Source organism: Guyanagaster necrorhizus (assembly GCF_019112545.1).
Source record: "Guyanagaster necrorhizus MCA 3950 unplaced genomic scaffold BT62scaffold_7, whole genome shotgun sequence".
In the NCBI taxonomy this organism is placed as follows: domain Eukaryota; kingdom Fungi; phylum Basidiomycota; class Agaricomycetes; order Agaricales; family Physalacriaceae; genus Guyanagaster; species Guyanagaster necrorhizus.
The window spans coordinates 1,689,149-1,708,898 of NW_025064886.1; the positions used below are offsets into that span (position 1 = coordinate 1,689,149).

At 47.7% G+C, this 19,750-nt stretch overlaps 7 protein-coding genes across 7 annotated transcripts; 1 reads left to right on the top strand and 6 right to left on the bottom strand.

Moving 5' to 3' along the window:
* Positions 1–301: 301 nt before the first annotated feature.
* On the bottom strand, positions 302–2,387 carry BT62DRAFT_732613 (uncharacterized protein). The gene is made up of 8 exons (XM_043182062.1): positions 2,200–2,387; positions 2,125–2,150; positions 1,825–2,008; positions 1,631–1,776; positions 1,431–1,583; positions 1,017–1,380; positions 454–960; positions 302–399 (listed from the first exon to the last, which is right to left on the bottom strand). Coding segments are annotated over exons 2-7 (1,317 nt in total). The 5' UTR covers positions 2,126–2,150; positions 2,200–2,387; the 3' UTR covers positions 302–399; positions 454–491.
* A 224-nt stretch (positions 2,388–2,611) lies between these two features.
* On the bottom strand, positions 2,612–3,905 carry BT62DRAFT_888878 (NAD(P)-binding protein; the record flags this gene model as incomplete). The annotated part of the gene is made up of 6 exons (XM_043182974.1): positions 2,612–3,111; positions 3,171–3,305; positions 3,355–3,475; positions 3,530–3,597; positions 3,649–3,770; positions 3,826–3,905. Coding segments are annotated over 6 exons (1,026 nt in total), but the record flags the coding sequence as incomplete, so codon positions are not given.
* A 2,350-nt stretch (positions 3,906–6,255) lies between these two features.
* On the bottom strand, positions 6,256–7,127 carry BT62DRAFT_992826 (uncharacterized protein). Its single transcript, XM_043190366.1, has 3 exons — positions 6,777–7,127; positions 6,495–6,700; positions 6,256–6,444 (listed from the first exon to the last, which is right to left on the bottom strand). Exons 1-2 carry the CDS (start codon positions 7,068–7,070, stop codon positions 6,692–6,694), a joined length of 303 nt encoding a protein of 100 aa, XP_043042395.1. The 5' UTR covers positions 7,071–7,127; the 3' UTR covers positions 6,256–6,444; positions 6,495–6,691.
* Positions 7,128–9,043: 1,916 nt separating this feature from the next.
* On the bottom strand, positions 9,044–10,550 carry BT62DRAFT_732899 (terpenoid synthase). Its single transcript, XM_043182064.1, has 5 exons — positions 9,979–10,550; positions 9,759–9,922; positions 9,583–9,707; positions 9,185–9,516; positions 9,044–9,131 (listed from the first exon to the last, which is right to left on the bottom strand). The coding sequence occupies exons 1-5, from the start codon at positions 10,383–10,385 to the stop codon at positions 9,128–9,130; spliced, it is 1,032 nt and encodes a 343-aa protein (XP_043042396.1). The 5' UTR covers positions 10,386–10,550; the 3' UTR covers positions 9,044–9,127.
* Positions 10,551–10,586: 36 nt separating this feature from the next.
* Positions 10,587–11,306, bottom strand: BT62DRAFT_733110 (uncharacterized protein). The gene is made up of 3 exons (XM_043182065.1): positions 10,889–11,306; positions 10,709–10,829; positions 10,587–10,655 (listed from the first exon to the last, which is right to left on the bottom strand). Exons 1-2 carry the CDS (start codon positions 11,110–11,112, stop codon positions 10,745–10,747), a joined length of 309 nt encoding a protein of 102 aa, XP_043042397.1. The 5' UTR covers positions 11,113–11,306; the 3' UTR covers positions 10,587–10,655; positions 10,709–10,744.
* A 1,493-nt stretch (positions 11,307–12,799) lies between these two features.
* BT62DRAFT_929967 (major facilitator superfamily MFS-1) lies at positions 12,800–16,439 on the top strand. Its single transcript, XM_043185837.1, has 15 exons — positions 12,800–13,134; positions 13,186–13,249; positions 13,299–13,352; positions 13,409–13,452; positions 13,521–13,741; positions 13,798–13,847; positions 13,896–14,003; positions 14,059–15,259; positions 15,316–15,368; positions 15,421–15,469; positions 15,523–15,531; positions 15,583–15,738; positions 15,794–15,855; positions 15,909–16,000; positions 16,061–16,439. Exons 1-15 carry the CDS (start codon positions 12,838–12,840, stop codon positions 16,166–16,168), a joined length of 2,568 nt encoding a protein of 855 aa, XP_043042398.1. The 5' UTR covers positions 12,800–12,837; the 3' UTR covers positions 16,169–16,439.
* BT62DRAFT_732692 (alcohol oxidase) lies at positions 16,437–19,569 on the bottom strand. Its single transcript, XM_043182063.1, has 17 exons — positions 19,330–19,569; positions 19,021–19,266; positions 18,867–18,966; positions 18,785–18,812; positions 18,704–18,726; positions 18,628–18,650; positions 18,511–18,572; positions 18,283–18,459; positions 18,139–18,219; positions 17,902–18,082; positions 17,736–17,851; positions 17,588–17,688; positions 17,336–17,530; positions 16,843–17,272; positions 16,706–16,777; positions 16,554–16,649; positions 16,437–16,490 (listed from the first exon to the last, which is right to left on the bottom strand). The coding sequence occupies exons 2-16, from the start codon at positions 19,172–19,174 to the stop codon at positions 16,620–16,622; spliced, it is 1,773 nt and encodes a 590-aa protein (XP_043042399.1). The 5' UTR covers positions 19,175–19,266; positions 19,330–19,569; the 3' UTR covers positions 16,437–16,490; positions 16,554–16,619.
* Positions 19,570–19,750: the final 181 nt, after the last annotated feature.

A 19,750-nucleotide genomic window follows, 5' to 3' on the forward strand; every position in this document is an offset into this window, starting at 1 on the left:
CATGACTTACGCTCGAACAGAGTACACATTGTCTAGTAGGTGGGTCGAAACGTAGAAACCGATGAAGCCTGTGCCTCCGGTAACCTATTGTAATGATTAACAGGAGAAGGGCCGAGATGACATCGATCGGAGTCCTAACGAAGATCAGCTTCGAGCTCGAGGACATAATTTCTTGAGCCCGTTGATATGAGGAAAGAAAGATCAAAGTGAACGCCGTTTATCGGGTCCTAGCTTTACGCAAGCTGGTGCGGGTATTTTGTAACGGATTAGGTCTATAGAAATGGCTTTGTAAGGTCCAGGTTGGCCATACTTTTGCGTAGAAATGACGACAGGGCTCAGAGCAAATACGTCCGTGGCTTCGAACATGCGACGTATAATTATCGGCATCGGAACTGTCGGCTATTTCAATGTTAGAAATCATTTATTTAAAATATAAATACAGATTGTACTTACACCCATAGTGCAAGGTAAAAACACAGCTCGAAATGGCACTACGCAGAATTTGACGTTTCTTCTCCACTATCCCTTCCAACAACCCACTTGATTACCTTCCGAACCTTCCTCCCCGCACACATCACCTTCCCAACAAACCACCAGGCGCCGAACACTAAGAACTGCAATGACATCAACATTCCCACTACAAAGGACATGATCAGCAACCCTGCCGGCCACACCGTCCATGCGACCACACCCAAAAATCCCATCAACGTCAGCCCCGACAACAGCATACATATGATTGGCACCCTCGCCGACAATGAGAAGAAGAAATATGAGTCAAACATGTCCCTGGAACGCGTGCGAGCGGTTTCAAGTGGGACAAAGTTATAGCGGAAGATAAACCAAGCATCACAAAAGATCCCGAGGCCACAGGCTGTGGAAGACATGGCGATAAAGGACTGGGCGATGGGGTTGATGATGAAGAGAGAACCGGGAGAGATAGAGAAAACAGCGGTGTCGACGCTGTAGGCAGCTATGTCAGTATGGCTGCCACGAAGGGTCTAGGAAAGGAGACGTACGCAGCCAATGCGGTGAGGAGGCCACCGACGTATGACCACTCCATTTGCTGTCGCGAGAATGCCCGCTCGTAGTGGGATTCATCTCTCAGCTCAGCATACATCGTGAAAGACGCGACAATACGCTGCATGACGCCCATGGCAGGGAGGTCCGGAGGCTTTTCGGTTTCTGAATACTGGGGTAGGATAGGTGGGGCACTGTTGAGGTACGCTTCATCTGTGAGAAGGGGCGCCATCTCGTCATCCGAGTCTATCATATAAGGCTGCAAACGTCTTTTGAGTTCCTGCTCAGTGGGAGGCGGTAGAATGATGGCGTCGTCATGACCTTCGCTTCTAGGTGTAGAAGGTATGCTATCCGAGCAACATGCTGCGAGGTGTTCAGTATCGAAATAAGTGAAGTAAACCTTTTTTCCTCACATAAGCTGTCGTCATCAGAAGGTTGTTCTTCGTAGTGTAGCTTGGCCGTTGATGGTAGTCGTACACGGAGAGACAGCTTAGGCCACACCCCTAAGCGAGCGCCTTTGAGGCGTTTGGTGTTGGAGGATAGAGTGTTTAAACGAACGTCCAGGCCTAATTTCGTGAAGTCGGTAGCAAGGAGCACAAACAAGCATACTTACATTGTCCAGCCTCATTCTGTCCCTTTATCAGATCACCTAACATATAGCATGCGTTTGCGACGAGAATTTTCTTCCGTCCCTTCCTCTTCGATTGAGAGCGGTGCCAGACCTTGATGGAGATTTTGGACTGTAGAGAAACGTCATGACTACAGGGTGTTATAAATCAGACTGCGATAGCACATATGCACCCTTACATGTAGAAAACTTCCTTCTGGTTAGGATTTTGGCCATCGCTTCCCAAGGTCGTTTCATGGCACGGCGTCGCGTCGCAATCTACTGAACCACCCTTGGACTCGACTTGTATAGTTATTATGGGACGCCATGATTTCTCTGGTCGTAAAAGGTGCAGGCCGCTACTTCGAAGAACTAGAAATCCCAGTATACATTAATACAGCCGAATCCAGCGCGACCGTCAGTCGACACACCTGTGAAACACCAAGGTCTTCAAGGTTACTCCTGGTCAGCTACAACCATTTAAAATGGTAAGAAGCAACTTGCTCTGGTTCATTGATAGACATGTCTGCGAGAAAGTCAGCAGTAGAATGAACGCAAACGCGTGAGATCCTTACCAGAAAATAAATGAGATAGATAAGCATTCACCAAGAAGCCTCGCTCCGCTGTCGGTATACGCTGTCAATAATGAGCACACCGTTGAGTAATAACAGTAAGGACCGAGAAGCTTGAGCGCTTCAGCAGCGACTAGGTAGACGTAGACCAAGTTAAAACGCTGACAGTTGTGAGGGGCACTGCCATGCTCATGGTATCCGGTCCGAGATCCGACTGGCCCCTTTGCAACTTCGTCCCACTGGTGTTTGATAAATCAGATTCAAGTGCATCAACGCATACATAGTGACGGTCCGGAAAAGGTCCAAGTTTGTTATGACGAGCCGTCAAGGTCTTCACTCATGACGAGAAAGTATGTCGTTAAGTGGTAGGAAGGGAAGAATAGATTTTTATGAAAGATAAATACAGTAAATCACCTCATACCGGAACCTTGAATCCTTTCTCCTTCCACTGCCCTTCAATGAGAAGTAGACTATCCACAGCATCCAAGACCGTCTTTTCCCATGCAATGAACGAATCCGCCTTCAATCCAAGCACATGTTCTAGCCTTTCCCAGTTTAACGGGAGGGTGTACGAAGGCCATTCCGGTGCATGACTCCCATCTGCGAGACGATCCTTGAGTTCGGGGCGCTCCTTCGCGATAATAGCGAGCGCATCCTTGTACGAAGACTGGTAGGGGGAGCATATAGCCAATCTCTTCCGTCCTACCTCGGAGGATGGCCGGGATTCCAGAGCAAGGACATGCGCCCTAGCTACATCACGGACATCGATAGCACCCGGTAGAGAAGGAAAAGTGGTCGGAGAAGGTCGGAGAAGTGCGTAAAGATATTCATTGGTAGATAGTGCGCTGAGATTCGGCTCAGATATAAGGAGCTCGAAACCTGGAGCAATGGGTCCAAAATTGAACGGAGGTCCGACTACGTGATAATCCATGAGTTCCAATTACACTGTATATGATGCTGGCAGCCGAACGCACTGAGCGTAAGATCGATTTCGGGATGACTCTCCGCAAACTCAACAACGGCCATGTCGGAGTATTTCTTTTCGGCTACATATACATGGAACGGCACTCCAGAAGCTATAGCTTCCTCCTTGGTGATGGCATTCCAATCTGCCCTTTTTTTTAAGAATGAATAGTCCAAGAATGTAAAAAGACCGACCATCTACACCAAATGGCCCTACCGGAGTAGGATATGAGACGACGGAACTTGTAGTAACGACTCTAGGAACATTAGCCTTTACGGCCTCGCGTATAATGTGAAGAGAGCCATCAATACTAATCTGTAACGTCGGGTGTGTCAGCAGACTCGATGCGTCAAAGTACGGACCACTCACTCGAAGAGCTGTCTCTGGGTCAACCCGACCTGGTAGAGGCGCTGCAGAATGAATGATAGCGTCTACTCCTACGGGAATCTGAGAACGGATAATATAAAATGACACATGAAGGAGCTTACCTTTTAAATGTTGACTTAAATCACCCGAAGAGACATCGGGAACCTCAATAACTTCGAATTTCTCACCGTAGTTAACGGAAAGAGCTTTCTTCAGGATGTTGACTTTCGGTCCTCGAGCCGCACTAATAAGTAACGATAGTTCCTAGAAGAATGAAACCTTAGATAAACAATACGCACGCCTTAACGAAGTAGCCCTTATCCAGCAACTGGGTCAAGATGTGGAATCCGATGAAACCGGTACCCCCGGTGACCTGTTTAACATGTAAGATATACGACAACTCGGGAGAAGGGGTCAGTCAGATGGGGAATACTCACAAAAATTAGCTTTGAACTAGAGGACATGATGGAAATGAAAAGACGATGTATGATGTTGCTGTTGGCTCTCTTATAGAGCAAGAGAGTACAAAAACGAAGGTCAACGGGCTGACGTAGTATCCGCGCAAGCAATACAGATATTACCTACCACTAAGCTCCGATAATTGAAATTTGTCATACTAAAAAGCGATGTGTGGTCCGTGTCTTGGGGCAGAGATAGACAAGCTTCAGTGAACCCCAGAACCTGTGAAAGCTCACCTGAAGAAAGCATAAAAGGAAGCTAGATGCCTATGCAATGTTGGCGACCAAAGCGAAGCAGACCAGAAACCTTCGTAAGTGTTCAATATATGTCATACTAGATGCAGTCCTGGGGTTGGGCGGCGATCTCTATCGTCATCATCTATAACAAGTGAGACCTTTCCAGTTATAATAGGATTTAAAGGTACAAATTATATTGCAAAGTTACTGCGACGAATAAAACACGTTAATGAGCAGGAATTCTGAGAAATGACGACTCCTAACGAAGAATAGTTAATGCAATTAATGAACGGTGAATCGTGGGAAAGTGGAAAGTGCCGAATATGTTACATAAACAAATCATGACCGGTTTCTTATACCGGACTGCTCTCGGACCGTCGTTGAGTCCCTCCTTCACTAATAGCGTGCCATTGGGGAAAAATCCGGGGATTTGGTCAGATATTCATTGTGAAAGGCCTGTTCTGTGCAATTCCAAGGCTAATAAAATTCAGAGCGTCAATTGTCTATAGGGCCAGAAAGATCAAGATTATGGCTCGCAGTACCCTACTAGTGAGTACTAAAGCACTAATCTACCATGGAATCATACTTACCGTATCGCGCTCAACACAGGTACCAGTATAAAATATAATTCTAAAGCTTTCCCTACTTACCGAAGATCATTGTAATCCGGGCGGATTATGCACTATGTAACATTATTTATCTGTAGTCTTAGATACTTCCGCGGAAACTGATTGCGATCGGTTTTCTTCTTCACCCTGTATTTTATGTTCTTACCTCAATAGGTTCATTCCCTATTCTATTGCGCGTGTTCAGTGTTCCTCAACCACGGTCAGGGTTCCAATCATCAACTCCCATGACATAAGTATCAGATCCGGTCTCGACTTGAAGTACCAACTTGCATCTCGATATGACTGACCAACGGTGACTGTGCTCATTCCTTCCTTTGTGATATATATTTTCTAGTTCTGTCGTAGGTTCTTCCCGTTGTAATTTACCACTTCCCAAGCCGGACACAAAAAAGATTGTCGCCTTCGATCCTACGCTTTCTCTGACTGATCGAGAAGAGCAGAAGGGATTTTCAGAAACTGTGCTTAATGACTTATTGAATGCATAGCTTGTTAGCATGGCCCGCGGCTGGTTTTTCGATCATGAAGAAGGGCATAAAGCTTCCCAGAGAAGGCGAATAATTGAGGAACGCATCGTTGAGTGAGTTCGTACTCAATCTTCTTTCTTTCATTGAGGTCTTTCATCAGAGTCTACTTAAGGCTGATTTAATTCAGCCGGCAGAACGACCTTGGTTTGATGCGCACCAACTTAATAGAGAGGCACACACTAGTAAATAGGCCAGAGTCACTTACCGATAAAGGTCTGTTGCTGAAGTTTTAGTTGGAAGCAATTACACTGGCGCCCAATCTTAAAAAAGAGTGGTCAACCATGAAGCCTGTTCTTGTTGCCCTTGAACGGCACAGAGATGAGCGTCTAGTATCTGAATACTTTAATGCGGTCCGACTTGACAGACGCCCTGAAAAGACACCATATCTCGCAATCAACAACTTTGGTTCCTGATTGGGTAACCCTCGTGTCTATAGATGACTTCAAGAGGATTATTTCCATGCCTCTCGACGTACGGCTGACGAGGAATAGTTTTGCTCCCGCGATCGCTCCACTCCTGATGGAAATCACAATCACATGCTAGTTTTTTGGGTATACTCCGACAGGCAACGCAAGGAAGGGTTGGAGACTCTGAACTTTATCTAGCCATGAGTACTCTCCAGTGTCAGGCATGCAGACAACAGTAATGTATCCAAAGGTCTCCGTTCACGAATGTAATGAGATATCAAATCGCAGGTCCCAGTGTCCTTGCGGGGAACAAGATCTCCCATGGGCTAACACAACGACCTGGATTCATTTTGACCCCAAGGCATGTGATGCTGCGCGGTCTATGGTGGCTGTTTGTGGATTTGACCCCTCGGTCGCCACTTACACACAAATGAATCTCCTACATCCTTTATTGGAATGCCTTAGCTTTAGTATCCACAATGCAACAATAAGACCAATTATGCGATAGCAGCAAATGGTGCGTGACCCCTCCACGTTCTCATTTCATACCTGTTATCTTGTTCATTTGTCCCCAAAACTCGTACACGTCATGTGAAGGCGGCACAAGATTTTCGCCTGGTCGAGGGTGATGATGACAAGTATGAAGCCGAAAGACTTGAAGGCCTGTCGAACTTCGACTTCAGGAATTCTACAGGGAAGAAGCAATGAATTACCTCAAGTGCCTTATTTGCTCTGAAATATGTGAATCGCGGAGGCTCAGAGAACATATGGGGACATGTGAATAGGTCATTGGAGGACTAGACCGCGCTAAGCTCAAGCTTTTCTACAAGCCATCCAGGTTGTACTGTCGCCGAGGCGTTGAAAAGTGCCCACGTCGCGGACGCTTCCTTCTCAGTTCCGTATACCATTCTTACGGTTCCTAGTCACAGGCGTCATATTTCAGCACGGCCAGTTTGTCCACGGCCATTTAGAGGTTCATCGTAAAAAGTGCTTACTACGTTCGTTGTGCGCAATACAGATGATTGTTTGTCAACCATGTCACACGGAGCCGCCCCCTTTGCTTCTCGCTGAGTGATCCGCGGTACCTCTGTCCGTCTCCGCCTTAGATTCTGCACCAACGGGCTTTTCTTCTCTTCAAATTTGACCCCATGCCGTGAAAGAATGTCTATGTGATGAAACACAGTGGCCGTCGTATGCCGCTGCGCGAAGAATCGCAGGCCTGGGCTGCCGCTCAGCAAATTGAGCGGCCCAAACGGCCATGTTGCGAGGGTGGCGGCGGTGTGCGACATTTGTAGTCGAAAATAGTATTCGGCGCAAGTTACAACACGGACAACTGAAAAACGAAGGTGGAGCTCTCAGGACAGAATCTGCACTTATTAACCGGTCTCTTTCTTTACATGCTTTTTACCACGGTACAGGTTGGAAAAGGATAAAATCCGACATGGACGCAAGGCACTCGGGCACACGGGTACACAATGTTAAGCACCTAAACTGCGTATATTATAACCACCGAGCTGCAATATTGTGGTCGTTATCCCACCAGATCCCGTTACTGCGCAAGTCTGCAGAATACAAGATGCCCCTTTCATTCTTCCTCGGTACCGTGATACAGGGAGCATGACAGCCTCGCGGATGTATACCACGCGAGTTTCTCTGTGGAAATGGACCCCGAATAATCCACATCTGGACGGGGCTGGTGCGCGGGATGAGGCCAAATAATTCTTCCGCCATGAGGTTCCCTGAAGTTCCTGCTTGGTACCTGCAACGAGGACACTCAACATCTTCGCGGCCCCTTGTGTCGATCCCTCATATTGTCGCCGTTCATAACTTTAATAGCGGGCGGCGAGGGTCATTGATTAGTTATCGAAAATATATTGGATTGGCTTCAGCAGCCTATACATATGAGCACATGGCCTTTTGAAGGGTTTGGTGAACGAGAGAGCCCGGTAGCCGGCCATCACGCGTCTTGCCGCTGTGGATTTGGTTCCGACATCTGCAATATACTTTGTACAACCGTCGTACTCGTATCTGGGATAAACTGCCGGCCGTTAAGTCGTCTCGATTCGGGAGTACTGGCTGAATTATTGGACCAGTCAGACTCGAAGTCGTACAACGTCTCTAATTGGTCCTGGAAACAGGAAGTCCGAGGCGCTAACTCGAATCACAAGCAATTCAATTAAGCGACGAAAGCACGGCCGTATCTGGATTCCTTTGTTGTATATCGCTTTCTGTTCTCAGAAGTTGAGGCTCCTTCTCCAGTGAAAGCGAACTTTCGTTCCCAAACAGCTATTGTTTGTACTCCAAAGATGGCATTCTATCCCCGTGGCTATCGCCGTCACGATTCATCCACAGCCGTTGAGTCACCAGTCATGGAAGGCAAATGATACCTTTACTGTGGATCTAGCAGGCCGCTTTTCGCATTCATTAAAGACGAAGCTATTCGCACCCCTTCAGTTCATGGGGATGCGGATTCCTAGAGATTATTAGACGCCCCTCCCCGGCTCTTCAGGACATTTCTGTGACGAGTTTGACCTTCCCATCCGTCAACTCCCAGTTTCTGATGGGATCCGGCTTGACGGTATCAAGTGTGGCAAATAACGGCGAAACTCCTTTCCTGGGCTATCACTTTCTACAAGTCGCTCCACGCTCATCAACAGAAATCACAACAACGGCTTACTGCCTACAATATGTCGGGAGCCGGCAATCCTGAGATTTTCCTTGTCTCAGTTGCGTGCTGATCCCATCTATGATACGACAGCGGTTATGATACCTATTTAGTTGCACTGCTTGGCAATTCACTCACCCTGCCACTGTAACACGACGGTATCAAGGCATCGCTTCACCATCTTATTGTATAAATTCAACGATCATGTGCGGTGCCGACGTACGAACCAAGCTAAGCATAATGGTACTATAATTGTACCAAAGATAACCGAGTTTTTGTATTCCATTTGTATGTAGTAACTACATATGTGCTATGTACAAAGCAATGCGCAAGTCAATTACGCATGAGAAATAACATAAGGGTGGATAATTGAATAGATAGCAAATACGATAGCGATGCACTTTAATGTGCATATTGTAAAAGATAATAGAGAAAAATAAGCCGATGAAAGGAACGTGTAGTCCGTGCGTACAAGGAGAAGCAGAGAAGATGATGAAATGTACAAGTACAGCATATTGGATAACGGAAAACGCCAATGAGCGTGAGCATAGTAGATGTGGTGAATAATAAGATATCGTGAAGCGTGTCTCGCGCGTCGGAGATGGATCGGTTAGCAATACAACTCGGAAGTTGGCGAGAACAAATTATAAGATAAGTGAAGGTTGCACGAAAGGGGGATGATCATCTGTGAGATGGGCATTAGACCGCTGGAGAACTCGAACAAAAAATCAAACATACGACGATCGACGAGGTAAGAGTGTAACCACTCGGCTCGCCTTAACTTGGCGGCCATTTTTTCCAAAGTATCGCTCGGACTCGAAAGACCAGTGGAGAGAGCCGACAATCCAGTCAGCTAATCCTTGCACATATATGGCAACTTCACGATCGATCTGCTCGCCCCAAGAGGGAAGTTGCGTTCTATCGTAGTTAAACCGGTCGATAGCTTGCTTGCACAACTCTCCCACAAAATCTACCGCAGATTGGAGGTCTAGCCCCTGCTCATTCATAACAACGGGAATCATGTTGTGGGTATCGCCCTTGGATTGCTCAACATTGTATGAGAAAATATCCTAAAGAGGCATGTCCATCTATCAGTTACGCGTGTTCGGATTCAGGCTCGGGGATGAAAAACATACGTTAGACCATGTTACTAGATCATTGGCTGCCTCGCCGAGACCACGGATTAGATCGTGGTCCATTACTTCGTCCGGGATATTGAGGTTGTAGGCGTACTCGATCAGAACAAAAGATGTCTTGCACCCTGCGAGCAATATTAGGACGCTGTAATGTTCTGATCATGAGATAAACGAACCAGATGTGTCTCGCCTAAGGGCAATGTAAGATTCGAGATCAGGAATAACACCCGTGTGCCGATCGTGAGCCTGCTCCGTTACACTCTGGAAGAAAAAGTCGAAAGTCTCGATGAAGCGTTGTTGCGTTCCTGGAGAAGCCGTCTGGATGAGACGTCGCCAATAGCTAAAAATCATATGTCAACGCCACGGCGTGTAGAACCGGATGGAAAGGTGACATACTCTTTCGTCATCTTGGAAACACGAGTGGGAGAATGATAAGAATGTGGGTGGTAGAGGGTGTTGAGAACAACATCCGCTGTCGTTTGGGTCCCGCTTTTGTCCATATCGTCCGAAAGGTTGTCCAAATGAAATAGGTATGTGAGAAAGTCGTTGCAGACCCTGATCTGGGGGCACGCCGCTCCGGGGTAACACATTGCAGTGAGCAACCCGCACTTCAAACCGTGGTATTTGGCGCGTTTCTGTCCCATCAGATTGCCGCTGGTGAATAGCCATTTCTTGGTCTCTGATGTGATCTGCTTTCGGTACCGACTGACGCTGATGTCAAAGGTACAGTGCGAGACGAGGTCGGGGAGGATGAATTTTGTAGGCATAGGCGTGGGTGCCTGCATGGAAGACGCGACTGACATCGGAGAAAGCAAGACAGGAAAACAGATAAGAAAATGAGGAAAGCGGGAAAAATGCGAAGAGCAGGAAGAAGAAATGGACGGTAGAGACAAAGCAAGTGTTCACTGACCTTTTATATGGCCGGTATGTGATCGGACAGATTCAAATCCGGGCCATACTGGTCACTTTTGGTAGATTTCTATTTTAGAACCATACCTTCCTGCCTCCCTCAGCTTTTTACGAGAAAGGCACCGTCCCGAGAATTAGCTTCCGATCCGAAAATATCGTCCTGCCTGCACGAAGCGTTTTGACTCCAGTACTGAAGGGGGAAGCCAGTAATCATTACCGAAATAATTAGTCGACTAGGTCTGGAAGTGAAAATTCACACAGATCCAGTAGATCGACGAGACAAATGAAGAGCATTAGGTTTGACGCGGTCCAGAGATCCAGGAGTGACGGGAGATCTTCTACCCTGACTCTCGAGCTGCAACATGTACCAAGCCGCCGCGCAGTTAGGTGCCCGTACCTGTAACAGTAGTAGCCGCGTTGCGATGGGCGCCAATTGCTCCGTAGGCACAGCAGCATTGCTTTGTCATGTAGAACATGGAAAAATTCCAAATGTTGGCGAAGAAATGAAGGCAAAACAGATGGAAAAACAGATATCGCTACTGCGACGGGGAAACATGATAGATGGGCGAGCAATTGATCCCGCACCAGATGTGACCGACCAACCCGTCTTCCCAGGCCCATGATTGGTCACGCCAACACTTTCCTGATTGGGTTCAACCGTTTTTTGCGGGGAGGCAGGCGGGGGTGGCGGATTGAAAGGATCCTCGCCTTGCACCCGTGAACACGATGTAGAATGCAGAGCTACCATGACATATCTTGCCACAGTGATTGGATTTTTACTCCAGTCAAGTCGCCATAGATCGCGAAAAAACAGAACATGCGGTAACCCAACCACAATCACCGCTCCGGAAGCCTTTCCAACCGTTGCGCAGAAACTCTACTCTTCTTGGGGCCATCAGTATGATGCAATGGAGATAGTTTCCCGTGCGAATCGTGTCATTTGCGACAACGCGGGACGGGCCTTACAAATATTCCTCGGATAGTTTTCGCGCTCGCGCTGGCGATTCTGCGAGGCGTGGAAGGTACGGTACCCTAGTAATGGGAAAGTGTCGTCGGGGTGACATTCGCAGAGAAACAAGTACTGTAGATATGGTCCGACTACTAGCAGAAGAAGTCAGTCAACACTGGGACTTTGACTCAGTGAACATATTTCGGCTGCATTCACCGGATCCTTTCCATTATGCTTTCGATATACTGAATAATTACTTTTAGACACTCGACGTCGGCGCTTAGGGACGGCGGGAGTATGCTCAGCGGGAAAACATTCGGTATTTTGCCGGAAAGCAATATTCCACGTCGTCCGAGGCCGCCTGAGGCGGTCCTAAGGCGTCACTTTTTAGACGTAACCCGATGATCCGTCTGCTACCCGCCCTTTCGATGTCACCGTTTTGGTGCGGCAAGTGCCGCCCTTTTGCCAGCTAGCGTTACGGTAGAGATCAGGTAAGAAATGACTTGCACTGCAAACGAACGCGAGACACTGATGTTGCATGAAGATGTGCCTGACGTGTACGAGATAGACTCGAATACCATCGACTTTTCCTCCACTCTAACAGGTTTGGCGGGAGAGCCACATACGCATAGGGAATGGTTTACCCGGTGTGATAGTTGAAGCGCAGGTTGTTCACCGCCGTTGGGCTCGATGGTCAGAGACCATGGACACCTCATTCAATTTCTAACTCGGACAAATTCAGGTTCCACTCAACTTCCACTGGATAATGAAATTCTACGCGAAGAAAAAAGGGCATGAGCACGTGTAACCAATAATAGTTAGGTTAAAAACTTGACGGGGATAGAAATGATCATAATCGTTTCGACAAACACATTTTTCCTCGGCATGAAGCAACATGATAGACCTGCTTTTGAATTCTGTTTCTAACCCATCAGTCACTGATAATGAATAATAGATTGATCTTCACATGAGGGGCGGCCCGAGATTCGGTACCGACGAGACCGCACAGCAGAATGGAAACAGAGAAGTTTGAACAGAACAACCTGAACGTGAAGAAAACATATCGGGTCCCTTTCAGGAACGTTAACGTTAGCAACCGTCGACACAGCCACATTTCATTTCCAAGTAGCCGGCGGCAGGCCTCTTTGGAAATTTTGAGCGCACTTTCCGCAGTATCGAGTCTTGCGCCAACCATCCGCTAGTGTTCAGGAGTTTTCGAAAATGCGTTGCCGCCGCGTTGGTGGCTGCTTCCATGCCTATACAGGACAGAATGATACTGAGACATTTTCTCAGGAATGATGTAATTACATCAACATTTGGGGCAAAAACTTTGGTCCCGATTTTGTCCAAATCTGTTCGTTACCGTTGACGTAGTCGTTGTCTTTGCGCTGTGCGCAATGAGTACACCTCAAGCAAACCGGATTTTGCAGCCACACAGGTCGTTTGGCGCAGACGAATCCGCCCTGGATGATGAGAATGATACACCACAGCGCGACGGGTCATCTTTGCGCAGAGTTCTTGGTCGAATTTCGTTTGGCAACAGCATGCGTCGACCGAGTTTCGCTTCGAGATTGAGGGCAGGAGCAGAGTCGCCAGCTCCGTCGGAGAGGCCACCGGTGCCCACGGTAATGCAGCCTGCTGGGGAAGTGTATCAGACGCCACTGCCAATACTCTCCATGATTGTTCTGTCCATCGTGCGTCGTCATTCGCAATTTTCCTATTCATTATCTTATTGCGTTCCGTAGACCATGCTGGGAGAATTCTTATCTGCAAACGTGTCGACCCCATTCTTGTTATTCATGGTTAAAGGCTAGTCAGATCCGGTGTGCGGCTTTGTCAATCTAACGGAGGATTTTAGGCTTCGGTCTGCTCACTGATGAGGCTGACATCGCTTTTTGGACGGGCGTATTAGGTATACTTCGGTCTTTACTAATGATGCTCGCAGAATAACTCACTAAACGCTTGTAGTATCAACTTTTTTCCTGACTCAGTTCCTCACGTCACTGCTTTGGGTACGTCCAATTCACCAGTGGCGCACTCACCTTCTTGTTCACAGTCCTTGTGCTCCTCTATCCACCAGGCTACCGTGGCTGATAAGCACGGGAAAAGAGCGGTTCTAGTGATATCACTCCTCGGTAGTGCCATTACTTGTGCTATCTTCGGGACTTGCACTAGTTTGCAGCAAGCCATATGCGTAAGGTTATTGCAAGGTATCTTCGCCGGAGCCGTCGGCGTTGCTCGAGGGTCTATCTCTTTCGTAACCGATGCAAGCAATGAAGGTAGAGCTTACGCTATTCTGGGGTGCGTGTTCCCGAGACGCCGGTTTGCTATGAAATACAATACCAACTATTATGCAGATTTTGCTGGGGTTTTGGTGGTGTGGCCGGGGCCATAATCGGAGGAACTTGTCAGTTACTCTGCATTCTGCTGATACCCATCTAACGGGACTTGTTAGTCGAAAGCCCAGCCCTGAAGTGGCCCGGAACGTTTGACTCCTTCCCTTTATTCGTAAATTATCCCTATCTTCTACCGTGTGCAATGGCGGCGGCGATCACCTTTACAGGTTCGATTGTTTTTTTCTTGGCGTGTGGACACCTCATGACCGTACTCGTTTTCAGGTTCCGTTCTCGCGTGTTTCCTGGGCCCCGATGGCGGGCCTAGGGAAGGGGCTATTCGCCTCATGCCTGAGAAGGTTGATATGCACCCACCAATCCCAGAGGAAGAATCCATTCCACCAAGCCCAATCTTTGACGATGAGGACCGGGAGCCCACTACGCTTACGGGATCTATTCGGAAAAAACTTTCCCAAAAGCTCTCTGGCTACTTTGCCTCCCGAGTTTATGATGCACAAGACAGAACTGTCTTGAACGGCGGTTCGTCCGCAGCTTCACAACCCCCTGTACCTCTGGCTGCGGGACCGAGATTATCAAGAACTGCATCCAGGACAAGCCGCATTAATGGTTCTGCGTATGGGTACGGTAGCTATAGGAACAGGTTGGTGAGCAATGCGACAGCGACTGTGAGAGCAAGACACGGGAGCATGACAAGCTCCTTGCGGCGAAGACGAGGAAGTAATATTGACGGAAACCGAGAATCACAAGCTAGCGAAAGCAATGACCTTAATTTTGCTCAGAGGTTGCTTATGGCCAATGAGAATGCGGTTACTAACATCGCGGATCTGTGGGTCGCTGCTGCAATGAATGTCGACAACGAGGATCCGTTCGAAAGTGATACTGAGATGGGATCTGATGATGATTCCGGTGAGGAGGCTTTGGATGTGGAAGAAAACGTGGAGCATGTTCCTGTCGATGACGATTCCATATCTGCATCTGTTATCTCGACGCCGACGCGCCCCAGTCGTCGAGCTTCCAATGCGACACCCATTGCACGTCGTTCTTCTAATACACGCGGGACTATCAGATCCCTTCGTCTTGGTTCGCCTCGCCTTCCTTCCAGCCCTTGGCCTATTCCTCAACGCCAGGCTTCGTTTTCTCAGCCATTAGAAGGTACACACATATCCCGTCGATTCTCCAATGCTCCTTCCATATTCTCTCATTCTGGTGTTAAGCCTCCGGCTGCTGTTCTGGATGCACAACAACTACTTACTCCAGCGGCCGAGGTCACTGGTGCTGATTCCCTCGCGCCTATCGCGGAATCGAGGAGGACTTCGCAGATAAATGACCAAGTCGATCTGGAGTCCCTGGCAGAGAGACCGGCTTCATTGTCGTCTCAATTGCCCGTTATGATTATAGTGCAGTATGGTCTGCTGGCACTTCATTCTACGACACACGATCAGGTCTTCATGTCGTATCTTGTAACGTGAGTCGTCAGATAGATAAATTAAGGAGCAACGTCTTAACTTACTATTCGGATAGCGATTATGATTCTGGAGGCCTGAATCTCAATGCTGGACACTTCGCACAGCTTAGTTGAGTCTATAGTTCCTCGACGACCATTCTAGTCTGACAGGTCTCCGACAGTTGCATTGATGTCTCTCTGCCAGATTGCATACCAGTTTTACCTCTATCCGTACGTTACCATTGTGTTACAGTGAATCTCGGACTGATTGTACATTCATTTAGAAATATTGGGTGGGTTTCATGTCTTGGATTCAAACAGCCAGGTACTGATATCAAGCATAGGCCGCCGCGAGGACGTTTCTCCCATCTAGCCATGTTCCGACTTGGTTCCTTGCTGTTTATCCCATCTTATCTTACGGTCGTACTTTATCGTGTACCGTTTGCTAGCGAGGAGGATGACGGCAACTTCATTCTGATGACTGGGCTTGCCATAAGCACGTAGGTTATAAATCGAAGTTAAAAACTACCCTTTTGGCTAATGAAGCATTTCTAGTGCACTACGGTTCTGCGGTTCCACCTTTGCGTATACTGCGGTCTCTATCCTGTTGAATTATAGTGCGCATCATGCTGTCAACGCCATTTTTTATTGACCGATGAATGGGTTTTAGTGACGCCACCGAGTGCCGTCGGGTACGCCAATGGTATAGCGCAGAGTATAGTCAGTCTTGCTCGGTGTTTGGGTCCTGTATTGGGTGGATATGTGCGTTTTTTTTACTCGGTTAGTCTACGTCCCGTAATGAGATGCTGATATGTCTCTTAGCTCTGGTCTGTTAGTATTGAGGGGAATCCTAATGGGTATCCCCTTGGTTTCATGGTGTGTGCTGGCGCATGCGCATTTGCACTGCTGCATAGCATGTTTATTCGATGAAGACTATCGACCATGGTGTAGAAGTTTCTTCTTTTATTCATACTGTATTAATGCATATAGATCTCTGTTCATGATCGACGTGATCCCAGATCATCATCTACATGGTACCATACGTATACACAAGCACACAAGATTTGGACTTTGCTAGTAATAGTTCTCCACCCGGACTATTGTTACGACTTAAATTATATTGCTTCGACTTCTATTCTTCCCGTCTAGCTCATTGTAGATGTCTTGCTCTGAATGATCATCCCGTTGCTACGCGATCGTCGCACCAGTGTATTGAGTCTCAAAAGCCCAAGCGTAAGGCCATTATGGCTAACTGCATGGGGGTATAAAATTATTAATTCCGTTCCATCTGCAGCATTGATCCCAGACCAATTACCTGGTCATATGCTATCTACAAAATACATAGAAAAATATATTACTACAACCCACATTGTCGAACGTTTTAAGCCGCCGCTTTGATAATGTCCGCCGCCTGTGAAGGATTTCAATCAGCTTGGGATCATCACGGACATTTAATTCAACACTGACCTTCTCCGCCATAGCGTAGATAGTCGCATGGGGGTGAGAGGCAATGTGAATAGGAATAATTGAGGCGTCGGCCTGAAGAATAGCGTGTCGCGACCATAAGAGTTTGTAAATTGAAGACTATAAATTTTCATGCTCACCACCCGCAAGTTCTTGGTACCATAGACCATGACATTGGCATCCACAACGCCTCCATCCTCTCTAGGGAGCATAGAGGCGGTGCCGATAGGATGATAGACTGTCATGCCGGTACTCCGCACGTAGTCTTGGAGCTGCTCATCGGACTTTATGTCCTTTCCAGGAGAGATCTCGCCTTTGATGACCGTGCTGAGTACGTCCGATTTGATGAGTTTGCGTGCGAACTTGAGACCTTCAGCGAGGATCTGAACGTCGATGTCCTCCTCGAACATGTGGGGGTCGATCACGGGTGGCGCGTGAGGATCCGCAGAATTGAGGTGCACTGTGCCACGAGAGAAAGGATGCGCTGCGGCAAGCAACCATGAAACGTAGTGTTTTCCAGGCTCGGGCATTGTAGTCCCGGTTGGCATATATCCATTGAACGTTGCAAATCTGGAGTTCGTAGCACATGTTGTCAGAAAGACGAAAAAAAAAACATGTGGAAGGTAAACGTACTCCAGGTCGGGAATGTTGGAACGTTTGAGCCACTCTGCCTGTGCCTTGAAGGTCGGGTTAGAAGATACGTCGGCCATCTTATCCGCCTTTGTTGTGATCTCCTCCACGACCTCCTCAGACATGTAAGCCTGAGCCGAAATGAATGAGTAAAGACCGGGCCCATTAGAGGTCAATCGGCCTTGTTTTTTCTCTTGACTAAAGAAAATCGCGGTTATGACGGAGTTTTTGCAGACGAGCAGAAAATTTACGCACTACAGCTGGAATTCCAAAGCAGCTTGCTGTGGGTCCATCATTATATCCATCGATTCATACTTGGGATCAATCTCGGCAATGAAAGCGGAAGTATAATGGTCCTGGCAAAAGGTCAGATCATGTCATGACCGTACGAGATGACACTAACCTGATAGTTGTTCCCGACGCCGGGGAGGTCCAGCACAACCGGAATGTTATGGGCTTCTAAGATCTTTTTATCACCGATGCCCGACAGTTCTAGTAACTGCGGTGTCTTCATGGTACCTGATCGAATCTTGAGTGCGACAATGAATCAAGGCGGCAACTATACGAACCTAATGTCAGGACGACCTCCTTGTTCGCGGACACGGTGAGAAGTTCCCCGCCCTTTGAGTACTCGATGCCAGTAGCGATGATCTCGCCCGAAGCCTCATCGGTCTTCAAAAGGATGCGTGTCGCTTCTGCGCCAGTGATCAGTGTTAAGTTACTCTTCTGTTTGTTCGGGCCGTAATATTCCTGTGGCGTTCCGTCAATACCAAAGCGATTGATAAGTGACCAAGCATAAATCTCACAGAAGCCGCCGAACTACGGACACAATGTTCTGGGTGTACAGATAGTTGCATTGGGTAAACACCACCACTGTAACCATCGTACTAGGAGGAAATTTCAAATACTTAGTCGTGGGGTCAAAAGGTACGATAACGACGAAAACTCACGTATTCGGTGTTAAGGGGGACGCCGACAGATGCAAATCCCTCAATGAGAGGCTTGAGAATGTTGCTAGACCACCTGGAGAGTGTCCTGTGAATAGGTCCACTTGAACCGTGGATTTCAGGGTTAAACTTGATCCCAGTCTCGGCGGACTGCTTCTCTGTGATTGTGAAGGTCTCGGACTAGCGAATGACAGCATTAACGGATGTAATGTCGCCGAGACGACAGCGTACCTTCTTGAAATAGGGAATCAAGTTTTTCCAATTCCATCCGGTCGCGCCCAATGTTTCAAACGCTGGGTTTAACGTTCTTAGCATACGATTTGTGACCGTCGCACTCTTCAAGCTCACCGTCATACTCTGCAATGTTACCCCTAAAATTTCGTCCAGCTCAGAAGCGCTATACGAAAAAGTCGGAGCGACTTACTTTCCAAGCGCGACAATGTTTGTCTGATGACAAGACATCAGTCTAGACCAATCCTGCAATTTACGCTGATAATTAACTCACAGTACCGCATCCACCGATGACCTTTCCCCTGAAGCGATGCGTCAGACCCCCAAAAATTAAATATCAGAACCCTGCAACTTACCTGGGGAGCCAGAGGCTACGCCCTTTTGCGCCAGGCTGGGGAGTAGTGTACATCTTCCAGTCCATATCAGAAGGACCTCTCAGATGCATAGCCGCCATTCCTTCAAGAAGACGCGTCAGAAGCTATACGCTGTCGGGAGGAGGAAGAACGGTACCAGGAATGAGAACATCAGGACGACTTGACTGATCCTCTCCAGCTTCGATGACGCCGACAGAGACGTTGGAATCCTCGGCTAAGCGAGTGGCAATAACCAGGCCGGCGGTCCCGCCCCCAACAACGACGTAGTCAAAGGACACTGAGGCGGACATCGATAAATCCGTTAGGTGGCAGGTATAGACTTGGTTGGCGTAAAGGCCAAGTTGGATCCAATAGAATCATCTACGGAGGTGTTATATGGGTTCTAGGAAGACGCTGCGATAAACATTTCATAACACATGGAGTACAAGGGGATATATGAACGAACCTGTGGAACATCATCCATATGCACCCAGGGACATCACCGGCATTGGGAATTCATGCTGATGTCAGGACTGAGTTTTGAGGGACTTTGCGGTATTCCCTTAGTTTCTCCTGGTGGATTCTTCGAATTCTGAACGTACACGTGTTTCCGTTCACGATTGCGGTAACAACTGGCAGGACTTCTCAAGACATCTGCATTTGACTCGTAAGCTTCAATCGGACAAATGGTTTATTAGGTGACTCGGTCCGACACTTGACGTCGTGTATTTCATGATGGGGATGATGTTGGACGCAAGATCTTTTCGCTGAGTCCTATTCCTGGGAACGATTTCGCTTAATCTTTTCTTTGGGCGAAAGAGAACAAGGATAAATATATAAGTCGTGTGGAGCGCTTAAAATTGGGACATACCAAAGATCTGGGAGAC